Here is a 26,604-nt window from a genome sequence, read left to right as displayed (position 1 = left end):
GTTGACAGATATGCAAAGACTATAGATACCAAGTTTCAGCAAATTTGCATGCATAATAACTGCACTGGGTTGATGTTTTGCAGGTTTGTATGTGCTATACACATTGACAATAAGAAACCTGTCATAAACATGATTTGGATTATATAATTACATACATTGAGACCAATAGGGCAATTACGATTTGTGAAAGTCGTTACATAAAGTACCTGCCTTGGACATGAGGCTGGCAGTGCATAAGCAATATGAATTATCTGCCATAAAAATATCGGAGATATAGATTTTTCGTATGATATTGCAGACAACGCCAATGTTTGTGCTCGCAGCTTGGATATCTCGGTAGCCTATGTTGTTCTCGTGATAGCCATCTAGAAATTATTGATGAAAAGCTGCACCATAGGATGTACTGTGCAGTCAGATAGAGGGAGTGTTGGTGTGTTTGTTTACATTTGTAACATTCCGTTATACTGGAGCAGTGGCTCTGTAGCCCAGAGAACCTTCCTCTCGATTCTATATAGGCATTATCTCTAGGCCTACTTTGATTCAAGTGTACACCAACAGGCGGCGTATTTGTGTGTTTACATTTTGAAAGCTGTCAGAAGAAGAACTCACTGGACAATCTGGTAGGAAGGACATTTTGTGTTCTTATAAGGAGGATTTGCTGGACACAGTCTTGTTTTTCAGTTTCGTATTATGTGAGTGTGTGACAGCTTTGTGTTACCTTTAGTAATGGACTTGCATCCTGTGGCTGTGCAATTCACCTGGAATGTTTGCCCTGGAACTCCTTGATGCTTGGATCATTCGAGTGACATTGCAGTGGTTGCAAGTGTTATCTAGGATTTAAATTTTTGTTGGCATTGGTTGGATTTAAATTTAAAATCTTCTAATTGTACGAATCCCAGCGCGCAATGAATAAAAACTTCAACAATAATGTTGTGTTGACAGATATGCAAAGACTATAGATACCAAGTTTCAGCAAATTTGCATGCATAATAACTGCACTGGGTTGATGTTTTGCAGGTTTGTATGTGCTATACACATTGACAATAAGAAACCTGTCATAAACATGATTTGGATTATATAATTACATACATTGAGACCAATAGGGCAATTACGATTTGTGAAAGTCGTTACATAAAGTACCTGCCTTGGACATGAGGCTGGCAGTGCATAAGCAATATGAATTATCTGCCATAAAAATATCGGAGATATAGATTTTTCGTATGATATTGCAGACAACGCCAATGTTTGTGCTCGCAGCTTGGATATCTCGGTAGCCTATGTTGTTCTCGTGATAGCCATCTAGAAATTATTGATGAAAAGCTGCACCATAGGATGTACTGTGCAGTCAGATAGAGGGAGTGTTGGTGTGTTTGTTTACATTTGTAACATTCCGTTATACTGGAGCAGTGGCTCTGTAGCCCAGAGAACCTTCCTCTCGATTCTATATAGGCATTATCTCTAGGCCTACTTTGATTCAAGTGTACACCAACAGGCGGCGTATTTGTGTGTTTACATTTTGAAAGCTGTCAGAAGAAGAACTCACTGGACAATCTGGTAGGAAGGACATTTTGTGTTCTTATAAGGAGGATTTGCTGGACACAGTCTTGTTTTTCAGTTTCGTATTATGTGAGTGTGTGACAGCTTTGTGTTACCTTTAGTAATGGACTTGCATCCTGTGGCTGTGCAATTCACCTGGAATGTTTGCCCTGGAACTCCTTGATGCTTGGATCATTCGAGTGACATTGCAGTGGTTGCAAGTGTTATCTAGGATTTAAATTTTTGTTGGCATTGGTTGGATTTAAATTTAAAATCTTCTAATTGTACGAATCCCAGCGCGCAATGAATAAAAACTTCAACAATAATGTTGTGTTGACAGATATGCAAAGACTATAGATACCAAGTTTCAGCAAATTTGCATGCATAATAACTGCACTGGGTTGATGTTTTGCAGGTTTGTATGTGCTATACACATTGACAATAAGAAACCTGTCATAAACATGATTTGGATTATATAATTACATACATTGAGACCAATAGGGCAATTACGATTTGTGAAAGTCGTTACATAAAGTACCTGCCTTGGACATGAGGCTGGCAGTGCATAAGCAATATGAATTATCTGCCATAAAAATATCGGAGATATAGATTTTTCGTATGATATTGCAGACAACGCCAATGTTTGTGCTCGCAGCTTGGATATCTCGGTAGCCTATGTTGTTCTCGTGATAGCCATCTAGAAATTATTGATGAAAAGCTGCACCATAGGATGTACTGTGCAGTCAGATAGAGGGAGTGTTGGTGTGTTTGTTTACATTTGTAACATTCCGTTATACTGGAGCAGTGGCTCTGTAGCCCAGAGAACCTTCCTCTCGATTCTATATAGGCATTATCTCTAGGCCTACTTTGATTCAAGTGTACACCAACAGGCGGCGTATTTGTGTGTTTACATTTTGAAAGCTGTCAGAAGAAGAACTCACTGGACAATCTGGTAGGAAGGACATTTTGTGTTCTTATAAGGAGGATTTGCTGGACACAGTCTTGTTTTTCAGTTTCGTATTATGTGAGTGTGTGACAGCTTTGTGTTACCTTTAGTAATGGACTTGCATCCTGTGGCTGTGCAATTCACCTGGAATGTTTGCCCTGGAACTCCTTGATGCTTGGATCATTCGAGTGACATTGCAGTGGTTGCAAGTGTTATCTAGGATTTAAATTTTTGTTGGCATTGGTTGGAGGTTTGTACAACATTATCTTGCTATTTACTGTAACTATCAATGAGTGAACTCTATCTCATCACAAGGTTGTCAGTCAGTTGTTTCGTAGGAGGTTCTAGGTGATGGCAGTCTGTTTCAAATTTGTGTTTTTCCCGAGGCGATGGGGTGGGGATTTTGATCAAAGGTTGGCCATAATCTTATCTTTCTTAATCCGTCACAATGCCTATGCATTTGAGGCTCCATGTGGTCCTGGATAGAGGATTTAGGTAATGATATTGTTTTCTGTGATCACTGTTCTTCGAACCCTTACACATGCCCTGGTGCTGTCTCAATTGCTTCAGAGGTCCCAGGATCAAAGCAGGCTGAAAAACAATAAAATAAATAAATGATTGAACTTATCCAGTTCATAGTGTCAAGGGAATTCAATGTCACTGTGCTAAATGCGCCATTAACCGAGAAAAGTCACTTACTAAGTATTATTTACGAGGTCATTTGATACAGAATCATTGCCACTTCTAAAAATATCGTAAATGCTCTTGCTGTGCACTTTTCAATGACAGCAATTTTATGATGACATCCATCGCTACCTTGGCAACAACTCTTGTCAGATGTTGCTTCCATTTATTTATAAATGAATTGGTGTATTTATTTTCCAGTGATAAAACCATTAGGTTCCACTCGAAAAATTGAAATCAAGCTCCTTCCTAAACCACCTGTTAACAAGTCGGCCTTATCCTAGATGGGCAATTCAATGCACTGGCACTCTGAGGTATTGATTATTCACGAATTCTCTGGGGCGTGGGGCATACTTTAAGGTTTCCTCATTTTGCCGTGACTAAAAAGTGCACCCTTTGGAAGTGTACAAGCGTGGTGATGAATATTGAGTTGAGATGAGACCTGGACTTCAACAAGGACATTATCAGCTCTAGAAAACATTATGGGGTAATTTCTATGAGGAGGAAACTGGAGACACTGGAGGAAATCTGCTGTCGAAGTGAGTCTTCCTCTATGACATCGAGTTTTCCAGAACTGATGGTGATTCTAACCTGGGATCTTTGAGGTGACAGTTGCCAGTGTTTCCACTGCGCCAGTCTGACGGCCCATCTCTATACAGGGCTGCCCCAAAACGAACTTCCAGTTAGATTCAGCAATATCAAAAGGGGAAAAAACTTTGTAAAATTTGGAATCGGCATCACACTTGCTGAAGCTGACTGCTCCTTGAAAAGCTTCTATCTATTGACCAACCACTGGGCTGTGTCAGATGTAGTTTTGCAAGAAAGCTAATGTTGATACTCCTGTGCTACTCTTTTGCAACGCGCTTCACATTTCATCATCCTTTCCAAGCGCTTCTTTTTTCCCTTCATCCAAAAATAGACAAAAATCAATTGATTACCATTGATTGTATGTCTCTCATGGATGGATGACCTTTATGTTGAAGGCAATGGGTGAAGTTACAGAATGGGCTGCATTACATGGTGTCACAAAAACATTGGAATAAAAGCATTCCAGGGATATAAGCCTTGAGACTAGCTGAAACAAAACATTAAAAGCTTATTTGAGCTCCATTCTGGCAAAACTCATTCTTTGGCATTCCAGATATCACCTCTTACTTCTTTACGATTGTTATTCCCAAAGCAAGTTCTCAACAGATATGATCTTTAGCAAACAAAGAATATGCATTCCCATTACCCATACCTTTATCAGAGACATTTGCATCGTTGCCCTTACATTTTTATTTGCGAAAAGTCTTCGTCTCCCCAATGGCTGGTTTGACAACTCGGCCAAACTGTGATACGCAATAACAGCCACATGTGGGTTTAAATCGCTGTAACGAATCTGAGAGATGTATATTGTCATGTAGCCTGAGGCTTGGAAATAATATCCGCACTTTATGATATTGGTTAACAGCAAAGTAAAGGAGCTCGAGAACCAGTACTAATGTACCTAACGCGCACTAACACTGTAAAATCACACGAACCTTCTGCCAATTTTTGCTTATAACTCTGCCAACCAGGCTATGAAAGTCATTTGAAGACAACAATTTGCAGTATAATGCCTGATCACTCATAAAACTAATCTAAAAGCAATGCCACAAATATCTCTAAAGCTGTGAGCTTGAAGTGCTTCCCTTCGTCAGGCAAATCACCTTTGTTTCTGATGTTGCATTCTCCTTTGAAGTTGGTTTTGGCATGGAATTCTGAGACATCAACCTCACCTCCGCTCCTGTTTGACGTCTCATAAAGTCGGCTAATTTTCATATGAAAATTTTTGAAATGAATGATGATTGTCTTACTGCTGCATCAGAGATGTCATTCTCTAAGTCAAAGAATAAACCGCATTTTGATGTTGCAATCTGATCATCAAAAACATGTTATCTTTGGTGAAGAAATGGTGTGAAGTCATAATCCGGATCCATCAAAGGTTTTGTTTGGTGAGATTTTTGCTTGAGGCTAGATTTATCTCATGTTTGTTCCATGTAAGCAATAACACAGGAACAAGACAACAAATCCATAAACCTCAATGTGGCAGTATTATCGGGGAAAAGACGCCGCAGTTCCCACCGTTCATTGGAACATTGGTACATTTGTCAGTGTAAATGCTTATGGCATTCTCAGCACAGAAAGCAAGATCTGTTCGTGTTTCTGATCTGCTGATGGCTGTAAGCAGCAGTGTATATGGGTAGGACTAAATAGTCGAATTTAGCCTTCTGTGAAATGGTATTATAGGCCTATAGTCCTTATGGAATATCAAAGTGAAGATCTTTGGCTAGGACAGTGCTTTTCATTGAGAATTATTCTCTTGTGACGATATGACGGTTCATGGCTTCCTCGTGCGTCTATTTTAAGCCATATGAAATTATTCAGGCCAAGTCGTTTGATCTTGGAGGCTTCTTGATCGGAATAACGGTCATCCAGGTATTTTGTTATCTAGTCCTGTGGGAAAAGTCTGGGTTAGTCCTATAATCAAAAAGGATGCTAGGTCATGCTACCCTTCTTCTCAAAGTAGAATTTCGGTGCAGTGAACTTCTGGCTGTTTTCCCAGTATGTTCGTATTCATCATATTTTTTGCTGGTCGGCCTACCTGTATTTCTGTATTGTGAAGGAACTTTAGTTTCTGGCATCTTTCCTATTGAGTAATTTACAGATGCAGTCAATGTTAATGTTCAGCTTCACTGAACTGTAAATGCACCGGGTAAATGCAGGTGGTTACATTGGTAATGATTCAGGTGGCCTTCTTGTTCTCTGAAATGCATCACTTGCCTCCCTTAATGTGGAGTTTACATGCAATGACAGGTGTACTTTTATTTCACTTGGTCAGTAATGCATGAATGTATCATAGGTTATGTTCAAGTTGGGATTGAATTAGCTTTACACCCTCATTCTAGATGGTGTACAATGGAGCTTATACATGAGTCTGGCAAAATTGGGGGGGGGGGGGGTCCCCATGAATGAGAGGAGTTTGTCCTAAAGGTCATTTCTACTTACAATGTCTGTGGAAGCCCCTTCAAAAGAACTTAAAGAAACACTATAAGTCATGATCAAAACACCAATTTAGTCCCCGCTGTATCTATAATTACTCATATCATGTTTATTTGGAAGCTATACAGAAGGAAATGAGGCCAAAGAAGGAAAGTTAATTGTGACTTTAGGCAAAGTTATCTGTGGGTTTCTCATTAGAGAAGTTTAAATCTCCATAGATATTATTTTGATATTACCACTCGAGGGCATAAGGGATGGTTCGACATTATCACCATAGAACAAAAGATACGCTTGGGGGAGAGTTTGCTGTCTCAGTCCACTCTCAGAAATAAAGGAAAATATTTCTGTAGAAATCAGCCTTTTGTACAGTACTTCTTCAGAGGAGGTAGGGAAGTCTGAGAAAAAGGAATTCTCTCTGCACTCGTGTGCAATGTTGAAAATGTTGGCTTTGGCAATCATGAAAAGGCTATCATCGTTTGAGGTTCCTGGACTGAGGAATGCTAACAAAGCATAAAGGAAACCAGGTTCATATTCTCTGTAGGCAACACCACGATTCCAATGCTGAATATGGCTTCTTTCATTCCTGTTGGGTAGTTGCACGTCTTTTCATCTCTAAGCCAGCGCAAAAAAACAACATATTTAATGTCTTATCCTTCAGGTAAGCTTGCATTGTGACTCGATGGAGAAAATCCCTGGGCCTGTATTGTTACCATCTTGATCAATATGGAAATGTAACACAGGATTCCTTTACTGCCTAGGTTGAGCTATAGCGGAACTTTGAACACCTGTTCGCAAATCCTTCTGCCAATAAAGAAAGCAAAGGAATGCTGCAGAGGCAACTCTGTTCATTTCATCCAAAGTTTTCTTTATATTGGAGCAAGTTCGGTCTAAAATGAAGAGGAGAAAGCAATGGTGAAGTAAACAATAGAGATGGCTGCAAACTGAGAAGCCGAACTCTTGCTGTGAATGTGCTATACCACCTTCAAATGTGTTGCTTTCCAGCTCATAACTTAAGCTACCTTTTCACTCTTATTGATTGCCCTTCACCAAAGTCAATTCGTAACTTTACCTGTTGCTAGGTATAACCTTGAAAGCCATTCCTTTGAATCGAAGTAGTGCACTTGGCCAACCACTTGGTAATGTTTCCTCTTGCTTTCCAATTGCATGAGTTGCAGTAGCTTCATTGGCAACAGCAGCTATGGGGCATCAACATATGCTACCTTCTGCTTATAATGAATACATACTTGTGTTGTGATCTACATATCTCTCTGCAACATCAAAATACAAGTCCTCCATGAATGATACTTCAGTATACTACATACGTTTGCAGTAGGTGTTCTCCAAACCCTGGGAACGTTATGAGCACTGGGCAGGTGGATGATTAGGTGCTCAGTGTTAGATTGATAGATATAAGTTGCTGGCTCATATAAAGAGAGAATAAAAGAACAGAGAAAAATTCAGTTGCCAGTCAATGCGAATGGAAGTTCTTTGATCTTCATTCATTTTTCTTGGATTGGATAACAAGGGAATCAGCTAAACATAACAGCTCATGACAAATTGGTTGGCGATAGTACAGATCTCACAGTAGAAACTTTCTTATATCAATGTCGCTGTGCAAATCTGGCAATATCCAAAAGCAACTCTCCAAGAGAGTGTGCTATAATCAGCTGCATCCAGGTCTCGTAAAGAAGTCGATATGAGTAGGCGTAAGCCACTCTCATCATCAGTGAATCCTTTTTTATCTTCGATGACCTTTAAAAGAACATCAAAAGCGTTGAAAGAAACCAAAGCAGTTGGCTCGAGCTTGCTCGATGATAGAATGATACTGGCTTAGCATGGACAAAAAAAATTGCTACAGACGTACTACATGTTCTATGGCGACAATGCTGCCTTCAAGAAAGCTTTGATGTTGCTCGTCCAGAGTGTCAGATTGGTTCCCAAGTGGGGTCTTTGCTTTGGCTGGTGAGAAACTACATTGGTTGCATCCCCTCCCTTTTGCCCCTTTTATTCAATTCAACTCTGAATAAAAGCAAAGCTTTGCAAACAGGTGTGTGTTCTGCCTAAGAAGTATCGTTGTTGCTGTGGTTGCGTTTCTTTGCTATCACATGATTGTTTCGGAGATGAAAACAAGCCAATTTACTTCCGTAAAATTACTTAGTTTTTCACTGCACAACGATGGCAAGCATATAATGAAAACCAATAGCAACAGGTTGCACCGTGAATTTGCTGGTGATTATGTTGTTTTGCTGCCTTTATCAAAAGACCAGGAAACCATATATTGCTGTACGGAAGATTTATTTACCTTCCCTTGAGCAATGGCTTTCAACCTTTTGGAAGATATCTTATTGGAAAAGGTTACCTTCTTGAAAAAGTAATGTGCCAGGGTGGCTGTTGTGCATATTGGCATGGCGATGGCTACCAGCATACAACATCAACTGTGTTGGAATATGAAAAGCTTTAGAATTCCTGCCAGTACCTGGGAAATCGGTTTAAAGTCTGCTGGTGCACCCCAGTCATTTCAGTAGCTTCGCCATTACTTCCAACATCACGATGACTGGTGACTAATCTGTTCTGACCCTAACGACCAACTAATAACAGAGTACGTTCTTCAGGATTGATTGGCATTTCCTTAATTAGACGTCTCTCTGTCTTCGTGTATTAAGGAGATTAGCGTCAACGGTGATCAGAGAATAGAGGAAAGCATTGAAGGGGTACGCCTGTCGTAATTAATCATTGGTCAGGAAAATACAAATACCGTTACATCCACATAATTCTGTTTTCCAACCGTCCCTTGTATTGGCACAAGATGTCCATTAATAATATATCTCAAATCAACTGTCCAGTCCCTCCAGCAGATTTCTGGTCACAACATATCTCGTGCTCTGATAAATTATTGAAGGGCTGTGCGAGCTTTATTAGGATTTCCTCGATTAGCGTTAACAAGACCGAGGAAGTGATGAATAGCATGTCAGGGGATAAACAAGCATGTCGTTTCCGTATTCATTAGCATTGCCTTAGTGACCACGGCCATTTCTCTGACCTGGTTTTTCGTTGACTGGAAACTGCCAAATTTTCGCCATCATTTTATTTTTGGAAATTTCGCAAATATTGGCAAAAATAGATCATGATAGAGTATTTTCTTTATGAAAAGACTGAAGGCGAAGGAAATTTCTCCCATCCCTTAGACTGCATGTTTTAGGCATGTCTCGGAGAAAAAGAGGTTGAAGGTGAGCCTTTCACCTTTTCAACTAGAGTTAATATTTTCAAGCATATAACCAGTTTCCTATTTAAAAAACTGCCACCACTACATCCTGTTTTACTAGTATCACTACAGCCACTAAAAAAGTTCTTGGCCTGAAGGTTATATGAAGGAGTATCCATAGATACCATTGTCCTTCATGAAGGTGATCGAAGCAGTTCATGTAAAAGTGGAAGAAGCTTTGGTTTCTCTCCTGAGCAGTTTGTCAAGACTTGTTCAAAACCTTTACCTGTGATGCAGTGGTTGTGTTGTTCAGCATTAAGTAGTCATTGTCTGTTTCCAAGCAACACTCTAGATTCTCTTCTTCTGCAACTAATTGTTGCCAAGTACTTATTTGTAGAAGCCATGGCAACCATAACTCTCAATATTTCAACAAAATTTGATGTCGCGGATACAAACCTTTCTGTTTGGTATCTTGTACTGTAGATGACGCAAAATGCCATTCTGTCCATAAGTTCTTCTCAAAGCTCATGTTCTGCCTCTGTGACGCTTGTATACAGGAGATAAGCACTCCACTCTTAATTTCCGTCTCTTTTCTTGCTTGGCTAGCTGTGGTGGCTAACATGGTTTGTGGATAATAGTAGGAGGAGGAAATTATTATGTCACACCTGAGTGGAATCAAACATTAGGAGCTTGATGTGACGGGGCTCATGTTCAGAATGTCATGTATAATGATATCTGAGCTGTGCAGTCGTACAACCTCAGATAATTTGGCTATTAGGCTGGTCAGTACAGATATAGTTGTCCAATTGGATAATTCCCTGACCAATGGTTGTGCCAAGCAGCTTGTGGTCACTCCATGGCAGTGTCTCCGAGGCAGTTGTTTCTGGTACTAGAGCTTGCTGCCGGTAATTTGTTGGTTGCCAAATGTCCAAGCTGTATTTCAATTTCATGCTGGCATATGGCTGGACCTCTTGGGTAGTTATCCACAAATCTTATTGGGCAGCGGCAAGCCTGTCATGAATAGGGATGAGCCTGTTGCCTCGCTGTTCCATCATGGATATAATGGACTGCTAGCCGATGGAAGGAAAGAGCTATCACATCGATCTAGTGGTGACCACACTGCCCGATCTGTACTTTGTGGTCAGCAAATCACCATGATTTAGTCCTTGTGAGGAATGCATTACTAATCAGACGCAGTGGCTTATCAATCACTGGTCTGCTTGGCATGTCATCGAGAATTATTGGCTTCCCTTTTGAGTGTATTGGAAATGATTTGGAAGTCTGCGGACAAATTCATACTCCTTGAGGACTGTTGAGAACATGTGACCTAAATTTCCTTGCAGTTGCCGTGTGGCAACCAACTTTACTTTAAAGTTGAAGTCATACACATTCAGTTGTCTGGACACTAGGTCTACAACCATGTACCATCACTAATAGCATCTATACCACGATCCATTTACAGAAAAAGGTCATCCACCTTTAGCCCACATATAGGTGAAATCAGACAGTGTCTCACGAAACTAAATGGTTTTTCCTTTGAATTCTCCAACAATTCCTTGGGGATTCTTAAAGGATCATGTAGTCAATGGCAACAGGGAACCCTGAACGATATGTACCTGACAAGCCACTGAGCTACCTGATCTATCTGACTTAAAACCTTGTAAAAATTGATACCGCCATGCTCTACCTTTGATCTATTATCAAAATTGAAGGCTTTGTGACGATATACCCCTGGGCACATCATTTCACCGCAGTGATACGCAATCTTTCATGAATATATTGATTGATAGACTGAGCCATCTGATCAGATGTTCTGTTCGGATCGCTATGATCACGATGATTGAATTTAATATTTCGATTTAGAGTACAGCAATCGCATGAGCAAGGCAATTTGTTGCCATCTGAGATGAATAAAAGATGGTTGATATCTAAAAACATTGGCAGTTTCTGGCGTCAACTGAGACTATGTTTAGATGCGTGGAATTGCAGGATAAAGCCAGTTTGGTTCTATGATGCGAAAATGATTGTGGGCTTACAAGATGGTTCAATTGCATGCCAAATTCTGCCGCCGGTGGGTGATCGGTCGCAATCGTTTATTATTGCATGTCATGCACAGACTTTCCAAACGTGGTAATCTGTTTTAGCTGTGGTATCAACAGCAGCTTTATTGTGAGACATGTATATCCTGCTTTTGTTTGAAATGTCCTACTCTCACTCTTTGAATTGAGCATATCATATGATACCTACCCCTGGGGACACTTGGAGGTATTTCCATTTCTCAATAATACTGAGTCTGATATTACGCCTTGGGTACAGGATAGATATGGATCGGATGACATACAAGATGAGATGACATTTGTTTCACGGAATGATACCGCCTTTTATCACATACCTTCTGCGCATTGGTAGACAAAACCACAAAAATGAAAATTTTATGCCAAAGAGGTTTGTTCAAATCACTGGAAAAGAACCAGGGACATAGGTTTATAAAGGAAGTCTGCAAAGCCCTTTATAACATTCTGGTGGATCTGCAGCGACCTAATAGGAATTGAAACAATGCATAGTTCTTGATGTTGGCATCTACTACATGTAAGGTAAGGTGGTGCAATTATAGTCCCATTACAATTATAGCCGCTGTAGTGTAGAAAACACCTTGATGTACACATAAATGCACACATAGACTATAATTGTACTGTAACTATAATTGTTTGATCAATACAAATCAGTGCCGAGTCCCCAGTAGCTCTTGCTCCTAGTTTCAGTTATGAAGTTGCTAAAATCCTGCAACATCCGTCTTCTCCCGGAGAAAAACAAAAAACAAAACGATATTGACATGCGCTTGCCTTCCCACAGGCTACGTTTGGCCACACCACAGGGGTGTTTCTGGTATCCTAGGCAACCGGAATCATATTATAGATTGGTCCACAACTGGTATTTCGGAAGATATTCTTTATTTGACTAACGTTCGATGATGATGCTGGAGCATGCCTGTTTTATTTGCGGAGGGAATGATGCGCCTCTTCTTGAAATTAGCAGAAGCTATCACATCACATCTTTAAAGCAGTTGATGGCTGTACTGCATTTGCATCATATCTGGGATAAGTCTCAGTTGGAAGTTATATGTTTTGACACTAAAAATGTCAAAGGTTGATTATGCTATTAAGCTGTTTCACATTAGTTTCAGTCGATCATCTGTGATTAAAAGCTAAGAAATTCAAGATCATTTATTTAAAAAAGCACTTATAAAAACATGCAAGAAAGATTACATTTATACTTAGTTAAGAAAGATTATCCTTAAAAAAGAATATTTGGTGATCTTCAATCTAACGAAGGCGGGTGGATGCATATCTGCATGAAGTCTCTAGAGAGATAACGTCTCCTTCCTTTCTGTAAGTTTAAATACCACCAGAGCCAGCACGATCGATCGAGCTATATTTAGCTCTGATTCGCTTGGTAATCGACATTGCCATCAGGCTGTAATTCTCATTTTAATCATTTTGCTCGCCTCTTCGACTGGTAATGTAAAGGTTTCGCATGGTGCTGGTTATCTGTCAAGCGGAAGTGACATGTTTTTACCCGATTATCTCAAGCAACTCTCGAATATTATCCTGGTTTCTGATTGGCTTGTGGACATATTTCTTTATTCTTTGAGATTTGAGGTTCGCGACTGATTAAGTATTATAAATCTCTTGTGAAGTCGTCATGATTTTGACGATGCTGTACCTACATAGCTACTTGATGTGAAAATTTCAGATTGGGGGTTTACCATCTGGGTTGGTTAACATTATTCGTGATGTTTTGAGTAATTCTTTTTCTGCAGAGCAAAGAAGGGACTTTAAACAAGGAAAAGGTCCCTACTGGTTATATAGCCTTATCCTGCACGTTAACCTTTCCGTTCTTTCATGTTGGCATCAAACTGTAAACCAATATTGCCATCTTTACTTGGATCAATACTTTCTGATGAGAGGCAGCCGGCAAATAATGAGATTTGGTTGGCATGTGAGACGGCAAGTCGGATATGAGGGCTGCAGGTGACAAGTACAGAGTGATGGCATGCATCGATCCCACCAGCTTCGTATCATTCTGTTGTTTTGGAAAACTTTCGTACACAGTTTGCCAAGGGGTAGATTCAAAAGGTGTTCAACCAACCTTCCCGGTGGAGATGATCTATCTAGCTGGTAGCAAAAGGCATCTTCTGCTTCTCCAGGTCACACACTGGTCCGTCATTGTGTCCTAAGATGAACCTGTAATAAACACCATCCTGGCATATGTTGATCATCACATGATAACAATTTAGTATGATGATATTGTCCAGTGAACAAAAGAAGATTGATTTTTCGTGACCCAGAATCAATTGCGAAGGATGCTGTAGATAGTGTATTTGAGGATTTGTGGCGTATTTGCCAATTGCCAATTATCCACTTGTGCGGACCTGGTTAGTTTTCCCTGATTTGAGCCTTGGCTTGGAATTGCCGATTGTACTTGGAAGATATCTGCCAGTTATCATGCTAGTCTTGTATGTAGGATACCACCTGTTGCATTGGTGATGGAATGTCTCAATGGTAACGGATTGTCTAATGCTTCGATAATGACAGTCAGAATTCTTGAGGATTATCACGATTGTAGTGGACTGTTCTTGAAAGAAACATTGGAACTTTTATCTGAAGTTGTAATTGTGATATCTGAGTTACGTTATTTCATGTTGACATCTTTTCTTCGGATGTGTATGTAGTGCTGGATTGTTCTGAAAAGAATGTTCAGGAGTTTTCTAATGACCAGTGTTGTTGGAGTGATCTGAGGCTTTGTTGTGGTTTCTTCTTTTGCTTGAATGATATCGGCTGAGCCACATAGGTACAGTGAATGATGTACCTACATGTAAGCTTCCAAGTTTCTTGTTAAACCTACAGTATCAAGAGTATCAATGTCTGTATTAATATCGAAAGGCACAACAGCTGTGTATTATCATGTGAGCAAACATAGATTTATGATGTTGGACACGATCATAATTCTATATTGCCATAATTGAATGTTTTCCAATATTGGCCTGGATTTAGTGCCATAAATTCAGCAATATTTGTAATAAAATGTTGTATCTCAAGTGAACTCCATCACCTGTTGCAGTTTAGAATCAGTAACACAGGCGGTTGGTAATATAATGCATTTGAATTCTTCTGATGGAACTCTGCCAAGCAAACATACATCCTTTAGACCCAGTATATAGCCTACTTTAGTGACTATTTCAGATTTGGGGTGGTTTTTTGCCAGGTCGGTCTCAGATTGCCTACAATTGTAACTTCAGTTTATTACCCTCCTGACCATGTCCATGCATTTTCATCTTGTCTGCATGGAAGGGGGATAGGAGGGGGTTAATGTTAAAAATCTTGTTTAATTGGCCAACAGTTTCTCATTTTCCTCGAGCTGTCTTTTGCCGATGTGTTGGCGATCGATGTGCAGGCCCCTGGGAACGTGCTTCATCTATGAATAGCTTACCATCTGGTCTATTTACACATCTTGACCTAATTGGTTCAGGCCTACCTCTACCGAGAAACGCCCTTCAAAAATCCTGAAAGCACCCTAGAAATGCTTTTCACTGCAATGGCATCAATAGAATATCGAGTTGCCAATATACTGAGGTGTTTGAGTCGAATATTGGGCCTGGAGTATCTGTAGGGCCTTTGAGATTTATGATCATTTAGACATGGTCCTTGATGGTTTGGGGCAGCTTTGTTCCGGGACGTTGGGACAGGTACCCTCTCCCCCAACATATGGTGTTTCAATCAACGTTGCCCATCCTCTCGACCCCTTTTTGGAAGGACAGGGATAAGATATGCACCATGATAGGTCCATGCTCACTTTCTCCCTCTGCTTTGACGGTTTGCATGTCAGGGTAGACCCCGAGGGTGCCCTTCACTTGCAATATTGGGGCCAAGATGAATTGTAGAGGTTTCCTTTGGGTTTTCCTGCTTTGATTTAAGAATGTATATGACTTTTGGCCTTTTCCATCTCCATTCATATCTTCCTACAGTGCCTGTATCATCTTCCTTCCATCTTCACAATAATGATGGTATTAATAAGCTATATTGCTTTGCTTGGGATCAGTTTCCTCTGTCTCTAAGGTAGGCTACCTCTTTCCAGAGAAACAAAATTGCAGACTGTTGTGGGCAGACTTGGTCATCAACATCCTGTTTTGCTCCAAATTGCATTATGGTCATGATAGTTAATCCTGACACGACTGTGGGTGACCGCTATCTGGTGTGATTGCTTTTGCTGTTATGAAGGCATGATTTTCTTGCAGGGGTCAGTCACCAGCAGAGGCCACTTTCAAGGAGTCAAAGGATCTTTTTGACGGTTCTGGGCAGCTCTGGATTACCTTATGTTTTGATCACAAACCCCCCTTCCTATTGCTGAGGGTGGCCTTTCAGCACAATACTGCCGTCGTTGTTAGAAGAGATGATCTTTTAGGAGGCATATTTCAGCCAACATATTAGGAACCATGTAAAGATTTTGATACTCTTCAGGTAGTGGTTCTTTACACCATTGACTGAAGTAGACAGACTCAGGTTTATCATAATGGCACATATCAGTGAAGACAAAATGAAAATTTGATATAGTGTTGCCAAATCAGCGACACAATCAACGAATCGATCGTGTTTGAATTATTTAGATTTTCTAGGGATAGATACTATGTGCTTGGGGTATACCAATATCATCTATGATGGGGAATATTCCCAAGATAGAAATATTGATTGGACCGGCGTCAAATCATTTTTCAGTTCGACGAGCCGTTCCTAGAAACAGTCAACTGTTGTTGGCAACTCCGTATTTAATATCAATAATGAAAATTGTATGCTTTTCCTGAGGGAACGGTGTATACGGGTTGGTGAAGCTTTCAAGCCCTGGGAAGCCGAAGCATCACCTTGGTGACTCTTCCCATGACAACATAGCGCTACTTGAAGCACCTACATTTTTGCAGGCGTTGTATTTTCGCAAGACCAGTGGCATAATGGTTATAGAGCACCAGGCTCATAATCAGAAGGTCGAGGGTTTGACTTTTGGAGGATCATCACTGTTTTGACCTTGTGACCTTGGGCAATCTTTCAACTCTCAACAGTATGTCAAAGTATGCAGATTTACAGTACTAATACTTTGTCAGATAAATTTTACTTTCAAGTTTATGTCATCGATATTGCTTTTCTTGTCATGAACCCATCAAGTTTGACTTATGAGTCTAGAGTCACTCTTGTGCTTGCGTTTGTTCTCAGATTTCTGTTCAACTCTGACATTCTCAGTTCAGCTACCAATCGATTTGTTTTTAGCTGGAATATCTCATAAGAGTTGATAGATTCCTGTTTATTTCTGGCAAAACTAATGATGTGCGAAAGAATTTTTGTTGTAAATTGAGAGAAATTGTTTCTCATTTTGAATGAAATGAGTGGTGTTTTCTGTTCTGGTGTTTGAAGAATGAAGTACAAAATCAGAAGTATTGATGGTAGCTGTCAAATTCCTCCACAAAGTGCTATATTTTTACGATGTATAAGTTCCATATGCTTGTTGAAGTTCTTCATTTCCTTTAGCTCTCTAGTTATGGAGTGTTTCGGAGGTTCTTTCAGTGACTTGAAACGATCTTTGAGTTGTTTTGATGGTTGATTTGATCGTTTTGAAGTAGTGCAGGTTGTTTGGTTGTAGGCCTATGTTGCAAGGGTGAAGAACAACTCCCTTTCTCACAATTTTTTGAGGTAAATAGGTCATATCATAGTGTCATCTCTTCGTAGTGTCTTTTCCTTCTGTGTGGATCCATTCATCTTGGTTGTTGTTTGTTTGGTCACAATCTGGCAATTTTCCCAGCTGTTGTCAAAAACGTTTTTTAATTCCATTACAGTGTTCCAAGGCAGTGTCATGATGCACTTCAGGATTTGTTTTCTGGACATTCATCAATGGACATAACTCTCTGCATGGTGTGAGAGCAAATGTATATCCATAAAAGGACAATCAGAACTTTAATGAATTGACTATCACTCGGATACTCTGCACACAACTAAAGGTCAATCAAATAACACTTACTCATATTTGGAAGGCAATGTTTTGATTATTTGGACATGCTCTGTAATACAAATCTAAATCAGCAACGACAAAAAAAATGGATAGCTGTATTTAGTGTTAAAAGTAGACAAAATGTGTTATAGTTTATTGAACTAATGCCATCCTCGTCTATGCAGTTAAGGGAAGTTCTGGACCATTTCACCCTTTCTTATAAGGAAGTAATGTCATCTGCTTGTGTGAGTTGTTTACAGTTCAAGGGAGCTCATTGTTGTGGAAATGGACTCTTATCTTTAGAGGCATCGTATGACAAAACAAGAAAAGCAGTCTTATAAAACCTTTAGAAATTCAAGGAACTGAAAACTATACATTTTCAATACTTATAACTGAAAAATCAGTAATTTATTAGACAGTATTATTGGTCATTGACAGTCATACAAACTTGTGTTTAGGATATAAACCTATAACAGGTCATTACCTTGATTTATCATCGGTACCTAGGAAGTAGTGCATGACTGTGCGATATGGTTGCTTATTGATCTGTTATGTTTGACATTTTCTGCACAGCTCTTCAGGAACACTAGTAAAGGATAAAAGCCCTAGATTGTGATCATTTTCTATTCCCAGATTTAATCATTTTATGTAGGATACTACAGCTAAGTCGTTCACCAAATATTGGACAGGGAACACCAAGAACTGGAGGAAAGGAATTTGTTATAAGTCTTGTTATAATACTTAAGAGTTTATTGAGAAAGGTATTCTCAAACGTTATTCTGTCTTTGGAGCTGAATATCGGAACTCGGGACCATCATCAGGACACCTCAAGCTATACTTTGCACTGTTTATATTTGCACTGGATGGATGGACCACGGAATCTGATGTTGGATGAACTTGTGTTACATTGAGTGACTTCTGTTTTGTTAGCTGTTTATAAATCGGAGTTAAAGTGGGTTTTCGTAAAGTATATTTCTATGGTGGAAGTGGCCATGTGACTGTGATAGTATCTCTTAAAAATAAGAGGTTTTCAAGTTGCTTCTAGGAAGCTAGACTCATTTATACACACATATATAAAGATCATATGTGCCAAGACACTGACATTTTGTGATAGAACTTTCGGACTATTCTATTGAACAATAAGTGGTAGGACCATTGGACCATAGGACGGTACTGTCTTACTTGATGTGATACTTCATGTATCTCTGAAGCTGGAACTTTTCACAAACTTGTCAAAGAATAACCACAAAAATGTTTCACCTGCCGCACTTCCACCGTCATCACAAGGACAAACATAAAGATAACGGCAATAATGACAGCTCGGAGCACCTCCACGAGTCCCACTCGGCCCCTGAAAGCATCACACAGCAAGATAAGCATGAGAAGCATGATAAGCATGATCACCCTCGACCGGCTCCAAGCCCAAGAACGGGCCACGTCCAGTTCAACTTAAACCAATGCCAAGATGAAAAAAGGGGTTTTACACCTTTGCATGGACATGGTAGCGAGGAGGACATGATCCCAAATGGGAGCGGCGGCCCCTTCAAGCCTTGTCTGCGGACCAGCGCTGCAACACGCCCATCCCGCCGGCGCCTCAGTCTCAGCAGACAGTCGTCGCTCGGTGGCGGGCCGCCGTCTGTTGATATGATGAACTTTGCACGTCGGAGGGTCAGCAGTGCATCGACAGGTTCGGCAAAAAGTGGTGGCTCAGATCTGGGGTCAGATGATGGTGAGTATATTGTTTCTGCTTTGGTTTGCTGTCATACTTTTGGGAAATTCTTGAAGAAAGTGGTATATTATTGCGGCAACATTCACTATTTGTATTCTCCACAGTCAAGAAGCTGTTCCAATTCTTCAGTATGATTTAAAACTTGTCCTGTAAGCAAGACAATGTCAAGAACTAGACAGGCTCAAACCAGTGATACTACGATGTGAGTTGGACACCATAACCAAGTATACCACCATGCTCTTCAGTTCAGATGAAACATTCACAATAAGAGACATGAATCTTTAGCTGAATCTTCATGGCGTTGGCAGAGCTGGTCGTCAGCTTCACGTAGAAAAGTCAATGGTGAAGAATAAAATATGTATTGGATGCACTCAACGCTAATGGCTGCAAGAATAAAACCAACCACTCTCTCAGCCAGATTCAATCAGACACATGATATGTCTTTCTCATTCCCAGATAACCACCCATCAGCAGACTAATAGCGCCTCAGGGAGGGTAGTTGAGGAAAGGTTAGGGGTCGTAATGGCCAATATTGTTTGGTTACTGGCCCCATATAGAATACCTCAGCAGCTGGAAACTAGGACGGTGATGGAAATGTAGAGCTTCAGTCTTGATTGGCCACCAGACAAATGCCAACTCAGGGAGGTAGTTGAGGGAAGGTTTATAGGGGTCGTAATCATAGAATTCATCAGCAGCTGGAAATTAGGAGAGTAATGGGAATGGAGAGCCTCCCACTCCAGCCACTTTTACTTATGGAGTTGATGGAGTGTTGCTTTTCTCTTGCTACTCAATAACTTTCCATGCGTGTAAGATGTCATCCATGTGGCCTTTGATTTTCATGCAAGTCGTACGACATTGACCTCTTAAAAAGAATTTCAGGGGTATATTGCTGTTTTCACAAATCTTTGTTTATTTATTATAGCCTGTGCTTCAAATTTATATTCAAACCTTATTTTCATCACCTCTTCATGTATGTAAACAGTATGTCAGGTCAAGAACAGATTCAGGAATAGTCTACAACTTTCTAAAGATATTACTACTTGACCGAAAAGAGGCGTGTGAAAACTTGCCCCTGGAGGAAAATTCTCGATGAGATTGTCCTCGATGTCACTCAATTGGGCAGTAGGCCTATGTGCCAGGGACTATACTGTGTTAGTATTCTGATCATTGTGTACATGCACCACCTACACGTTTGAAGGTCACCTTCAGCGTGTTTGTAAACACTACGGCAGACAGCAGTTTGTTTTGAAATTGGTGCTTCCACCTGTTGACCATGAAAATTACTTGAGCTATTGTGGTGCTGTCTCCAGTGTGAAAGAGGAACTAAATCAAACTAATTCAAGGACTTTCTTTATCCCAATTCTAAACTCGCTTATTCCCGATTCCAGCAGTGAATGGCTGCTTAGTCTCATTGTTTGGACCAAGTCAGTTATTCATTGACATTAGCAGTAGCAGAAAGGGATGTGGATTGCTGAGGGTTTTCTTCGGTAAGAAAGAAGTCTGTTATCAAACGGGAATAAAGAGCTTTGCTAAATCAACCAAAGCCGTCTTGGATCATGATTGATGAATAAGTAATTTGGAATCAGAAAAAGAAAGGATCAAGAATAGGAAATAAGTAGCCAACTTTTAACTAGGATTTGCTCAGTATGAATCTCAGTTCTCACAAAATCTCCCAGATGGCACCACTAGTTGAAGTCCAAACTTGAACGTGAACTTGGGCAAATGTCACGTCTGATTTCCCACGTCATAATCAATGATATTGATAAAAATATGATGGATAATTGATCCAAAACACCTTGGTACTGGCAGCCATTGCAGCATATACACGTATTCAGTTGGTTGGTCTGTTGCTCCTGCTGTGCTTGACGTGTGCTGTGGATTAAGACTAAATTCATGCTGAACTCACACAGTTTTCAATCAAACTTGTTGAATGTGAACATCGGTAAGAAACATACACCATCACTTGCATCACTCTTACCCTTGCACTGGAGTACACAGGTCAGCAAGATGTTCTGACAGATGCCACTTTTGTCGATCTTTGGCTCCTCTCATTAAGTACACATGGCCCCGGGGGTTCTCCACAGGGTTTTCTCAAGGTGGTGTGGTAACCTTGATATTCAAGTAGTTTTGCCAGTGTGCAACACAAGGTAGAGTGGCCTGCATGTGGGTCCAAAAAAAACCCTTTTCGAGAGCAGGGTCGGGTGGCTACTTACAAGGTCGGGTGGGACACCCTGATAAATGGTCTTGTGGAGATCACTGACAGTCAAGTATGTTCTCCTTTAATGGCAGTCTTTGCTCACTAGAATGTATACAGTACTTTGATAGTCCATTTCATGTCACTCAGATTTAACATTTCGTGATATTCAGTGATCGCTCGACCATCCTTATCAAGGATGGGGTCAAGGAAGATAAAGGTCTTTTGCATTATACTCTTGACAGTTTTGATAAAAGGAATGCTTAATGAACAGCGCCTGCAGTAACTCTTTTGCCAAATGCCACTATAACTATGTTTTGTTAACTGTACGACCAGCACTGCTGTCAAGAAGCCCCATCATGCTGTACGTGTTAAGTGGTGCCCCCTATCAGCAGTGCTGCCCCTATTGATAACTTTTTATTTACCATCAGTTGGTGAAGCTTCCCTTTAAACTGTCTTGTTTGCATAGCACAATCATCCATGCATTGGTGCTCCCATTTGTGTTGATCAATAATTGAACACAAAGGGGGGATAGATGGCCACAAAATATCGCTATACCAATGAGCCACTTCAGATGTACATGTATATTAATGTATAGGTGACTTACATACTCATAGTCATGTACTCTGATCACTGTTCTTCACCTTTACCACGACACCAGACAAGGTATCCCTTCATGAGCCCCATGAGATGAGTGTCGGCCATATTTTCACTGTCTGCTTGGCTGCAGTGTAGACTCAGCTGTACATTATTGAGGATATTGTGTGTAGAAGAAGCCGGTTGGGTTCCAGACGATTCCTACTGACATGGTTGCAGTTTGTCGTGATTAATTCGGGAGGTGTGTAGTGGTCAAACTAAGACAATGAATGATCCGGCAAGAGACAGCGAGCATGCTCGCTGGTCAAGGGAGTTAGTATTAGAGTCGGATTATCTACCAGAAGGGTACCTATCGTCAAAACGCAGCACAGCAAGTATGTGGAGAATTCCTTTATTTGCCCGGGTTATTTCCATACATTTGTGTTCTTTTTGTGTTTTGAGTGCCATTGTTGGCCAACAATAGACGATTTATTACCATCCTTTGTATACTCGCTTCATAATTAGGTTTACCCATAATTATGGTCTATACACTACTTACTGGTACAGTCGAAGTCATTATCAATATCAGCTGATGCTATTTTTGATTTCTTGGAATTTACATACATCACGCATATGGATACGTGTTAATACACAGCGTGTATGCGTGAAGTGAGTAATATTGCTTCTCCTACATTCATATATATGAGTTTATAGCTAAGACTTAATTTTTTCTGGGTGACAACGAAACGTCACACCAGGCAACTTGCGATTTTCGAACTGACATTCTTATTTTATTGTTTATTTTTGATGATATCAAATTACAAATGCTGAAAATGTCAGTTCATCTTGAGGTCGTGGTGTCTAAAAGCTGTGGTCCCTTACTACCCTGGTCTCTTGTACCTGAGTGTCTTTATGCCAGGGCCGAATCGAAAACACTAAAATGATGATGATGATTGAAAAAGAGCATTGAAATTGTCTGGAAATAATTCAACATAAGAATAATGTATATGAATTGGGACGTGGCACATTTTGAAAAAACATGTCAGTCAGCCAGGATGGATGAAATGATGTCCTTTTTAATATTTCCACCTGGTGGCATTAAAATTCATATTCATATTGGCATAATGATTTTTTACACCTGTTCCTCTGACATTTTGCCCCATCTAGACCAGCTTTACCCTAACTTTGACCAATCACAAGGGGAGTGCAGCCAACTTATCAAAAGTATCTCCTCATTCCCCTTCCCCAAGGTTTTTATGCTTCATTCAGTGTGTGTGGCATTCCAAGTTAAGTGACTTGCCCAAGTCCACCAGTGATATGATATGTCCATTGAACACATTGACTTTGGATAAATAAAACTTGACATGCCACCATGAACTTTGACTTCACCAAACTTTAGCACTGGTTATTGACTTGTCCTCAGAAGGCCAACTTGGGATGAATGACCCTCTAAGTGACTTGCTCAAGGTCATCAAACTATTAAACAAACAAAGCATTATCCTCGCTGAAAGGTAGGCCATATTTTCGGACTGGTGCTGTGTCTTAAATTCTTCTTGAGTCGCTGGTGGCTTTCATTTGGACTGTTGGACCTGAACTAATGACATATCGGGGATTATGAGAGAGAAACAGTCAAGTATATGCCTGTGCATCGGGCAAAAGTCTTTCAACTGTGAGCAGTGTGGTAGTGGAAAGTTAGCTTTGCTTTGGTCCTCGTTGTGACCAATTTCTAGGCACTATTTTACCTTCTTGTGACCAGTTTCTGGACCCTATTCTACCATGGCTCACCATGACCACCACGGAGTACGCTGGGCCAGGGAAGAGTTGGTGGTGGAATCCAATCTTATACCAGAAGGGTACCTCGTCTCTAAAAAGAGCAGTACAGCAAGTATGTGTCTCAGAGTATTGTATCCACCCCCCTCTCCCGATATGAATGTCTCGATCTTCCTTATTTCTGCTTCTTTTGCTACTGTTGCTATCGAAGTACATGTAGGTGGTATCATTTTCACAGCCCACAAAACTAGACGATTGAGGAATGTTTGCATGGTGGGAAAAGAACACATGCGGAGGACGAGGGCAGGTGTAAACCCAAGGAATACTGTTTCCACCATTGTTTTCCTGTCTTAACCAAACAGGGTTCTTTTGCAGGACTATTTGAAGTACATTACAAAATGTTGACACGTGAATTATCTGCGATATTATTTCTGGTATTTATCTTGCGATATAAGATACTTGAACAAACATGGATTAACTGGTTAAACATCAAAAATAGAAGTTGTGACCTGCTGGAATGGCCCCACCAGGCTTTTGGAAAATGTTGTGGCTGCCCCTCGCTGTCCTCCAGGAAGTTTGTTCATACATATGCACTTGACATGTGGCACATGTGGTAAATTTAGTGGGAAGACAGCTGGCTACATCTAATTAATTAAAATCAAGAATAGATAAAGGCTAATCCCCATCAAAATGAATAAAATATACAGTGTGTCCCTAACTCGAAGTTGAACGATCTCAATTATCCCAGTCATTTTCACAGAATGAATGCCTTCTCATCACAGGCATAATTATATTCAAGCACATTCTCACTGCCGTTATTGGCTTGCACATTGTGATGTCCAGCAGACAGAACTACACATCATAATTGCATTCTACTGAGAGTATCAAGCTACTCATTGGTGGTGAAAAGTTTGAAAAGAATTATTTTAAGCACAGAGGAAGAAGTTTGAATGTGCTATTCTGACCATATGATATATCAAATGTTTGCATCAAAAGGGGCGCTGAAGGTTTTATTGAAATGAAATGGTCCATTGTGAGCCATAGGGACCCAGAGCCGTATAAACCTTTTGGTCGAGAGGGGAGGGGGCAATAGGCTCTCAATGGTGGAACTTTCTTCAGGTCACTAAGGTCATGAAAGGCAAAGCATACCATGAACTATCAAGCTCCATAGTCCTTCACTCAAATGATTAAAATCTGCCCAATCTCAAATTTTCAGACATGTCTGGCCTGAGCACAATGCTCACACAGCAATCCGCTGAGGCCATTCATTGCTTATTTCTCTTGAACACTATTTCGAGATGCCTGTTCACCCAGAAAAATGGAATATGAATATGAATTTAAAACCCCTGCTGAATTGTTCATTGGGCCTTTGAGTTAATGACTCATATAGGTCTTGCTTCAACAAGTTTAGAGCTCGGGTTGAGAATTTGCCTTACTTAGAAACTCTTCGTACAATGCGAATGGTTTGGGCAAGTGGTACATGTTTCTCTCGAAGGAATATGACATATTTCGATAAGGAAATGTCTGGAACACAATTTTTCAATGAATTGAGATTTCTTTGCTGTTTTCATTCACGATTTTGAGCAATGATTTCATGGTGATATGTCACGTGCTCGAAAGTTGGGAGTAGGTCTAAACTTGAGGCCGATCCTCAAGCATCTTAAACACCTGGAGGAACACATCCTGGTCCATCACTCAGTGGGGCATTCTGAGGCTGGAGACAGTGCTTACCACCTGAACTCCTCGACCGAAAGCGGTAAGTCTATCAAGCGCTGAAGATGTCCTGCTTGGCCTGACTGCTGATCCCTTCCAATCATCTACATGATCTCAGTTCGATCCCCAGCCATTTTGACATGGTGGAGTAAAATCTGGTTCATCTTAAGGTAGAATGGCATATTCAAAAGACCTCTGCTCATTTGAAACCAGTTCAGTGAGGAGTTGCTTCTTGGTGTGATAAAAGTTTGATACATTTAAAGGGATGACACCAGTAACAATGAACGAGAGAGAAACTTGTCTTTAGATTTGTGGTATAAGAGTTCAGTGACTGAAAAGCGCTCTCTTGATGAGTCAAAAACTTCAGCCTCATCTTTTTCAGTCCTTAATTTTAGCCAGTATTGTGGCCACTCCATTGTGTTTGTCTAGCTCTCTTCCTGATAGCGGTTGTGAATAGAGATAGGTTCATTTTCGAGTCCTGAGCCCCAGCTAATAGCTTTCATTAAGTTGTAGGGTTCTATAAAGGCAGCTAGCGATGTGGTCTCTCTATTGTGTTGGTCTAGCTCTCTTCCTGATAGCAGAAAAGAGTAAAGTTTGGTTCATTTCTTCCCGAGCCTCAACTAATAGCTTTCACCGATAGCTTCATATTCCAAGTGAATACATTTCTCTTTGTAGGGGGAGGCGAGATTGTTATTTCAGTTGCCAATCATGAATGTGGTCTCACGATCGAGTCCTGCGCCAATAACTCATGTCCTTGAAACTGCTCGGATTTATGAATGAGAACTCGCCATTTCTTAAAGCGTGTCGGGACAGCTTTCCTTTAAAACTTGCTTAAAATTCTGCTGTCTGCGCTGATCTCAGAAATGATGACATTCTAATGCCATCCCACCACTTCCTGATTGATCTGGGGATATTTTTGAGCCGGATGTTTTAGCATTCCCCGTGATTATCGGAAATAGCAACTTCCGATATGATAGGCTCATTGGTATTTGTTCCAGGCTCGACACTTATGGAGATGTTGAGTGTGTAAAAAATGTCCTAAAAGTTGTGATGGTCTCGCTACGGAGAAGTTTATCGAGTGTCAGGAGCTAACAGTGAATCTTATGTAATCTAATCAACACTACTCGCTCAGTATACTTGGAGGAGTCATAGCAACGAAATGCCGAACCAAGAACTTCATATATTTAAAGCACTGTTCG

At 40.4% G+C, this 26,604-nt stretch overlaps 1 protein-coding gene across 9 annotated transcripts in view; it reads left to right on the top strand.

Moving 5' to 3' along the window:
• Positions 1-26,604, top strand: part of LOC135491734 (adenosylhomocysteinase-like 1) — a 79,341-nt gene that overhangs the window by 40,255 nt on the left and 12,482 nt on the right. The window contains exons 1-3 of one of the 9 annotated variants that reach the window (XM_064777821.1): positions 2,374-2,732; positions 17,272-17,668; positions 18,076-19,152. The exons of 2 other annotated variants lie outside the window; for them this stretch is intronic. In XM_064777821.1, the coding sequence (XP_064633891.1) occupies positions 18,675-19,152 (478 nt within the window). In that variant the 5' untranslated portion in view covers positions 2,374-2,732; positions 17,272-17,668; positions 18,076-18,674. Of the gene's footprint in view, positions 1-2,373; positions 2,733-13,765; positions 14,268-17,271; positions 19,153-21,017; positions 21,095-22,037; positions 22,318-23,683; positions 23,808-26,604 lie in introns of those variants that run through there. 6 more of the 9 variants (XM_064777818.1, XM_064777820.1, XM_064777819.1 and 3 more) reach the window with 6 other exon arrangements.

The sequence above is a fragment of the Lineus longissimus genome, chromosome 7 (assembly GCF_910592395.1).
Source record: "Lineus longissimus chromosome 7, tnLinLong1.2, whole genome shotgun sequence".
NCBI lineage: Eukaryota > Metazoa > Nemertea > Pilidiophora > Heteronemertea > Lineidae > Lineus > Lineus longissimus.
Note: the sequence above shows the minus strand (reverse complement) of the source record. Positions and strands in the feature narration are given on the sequence as shown.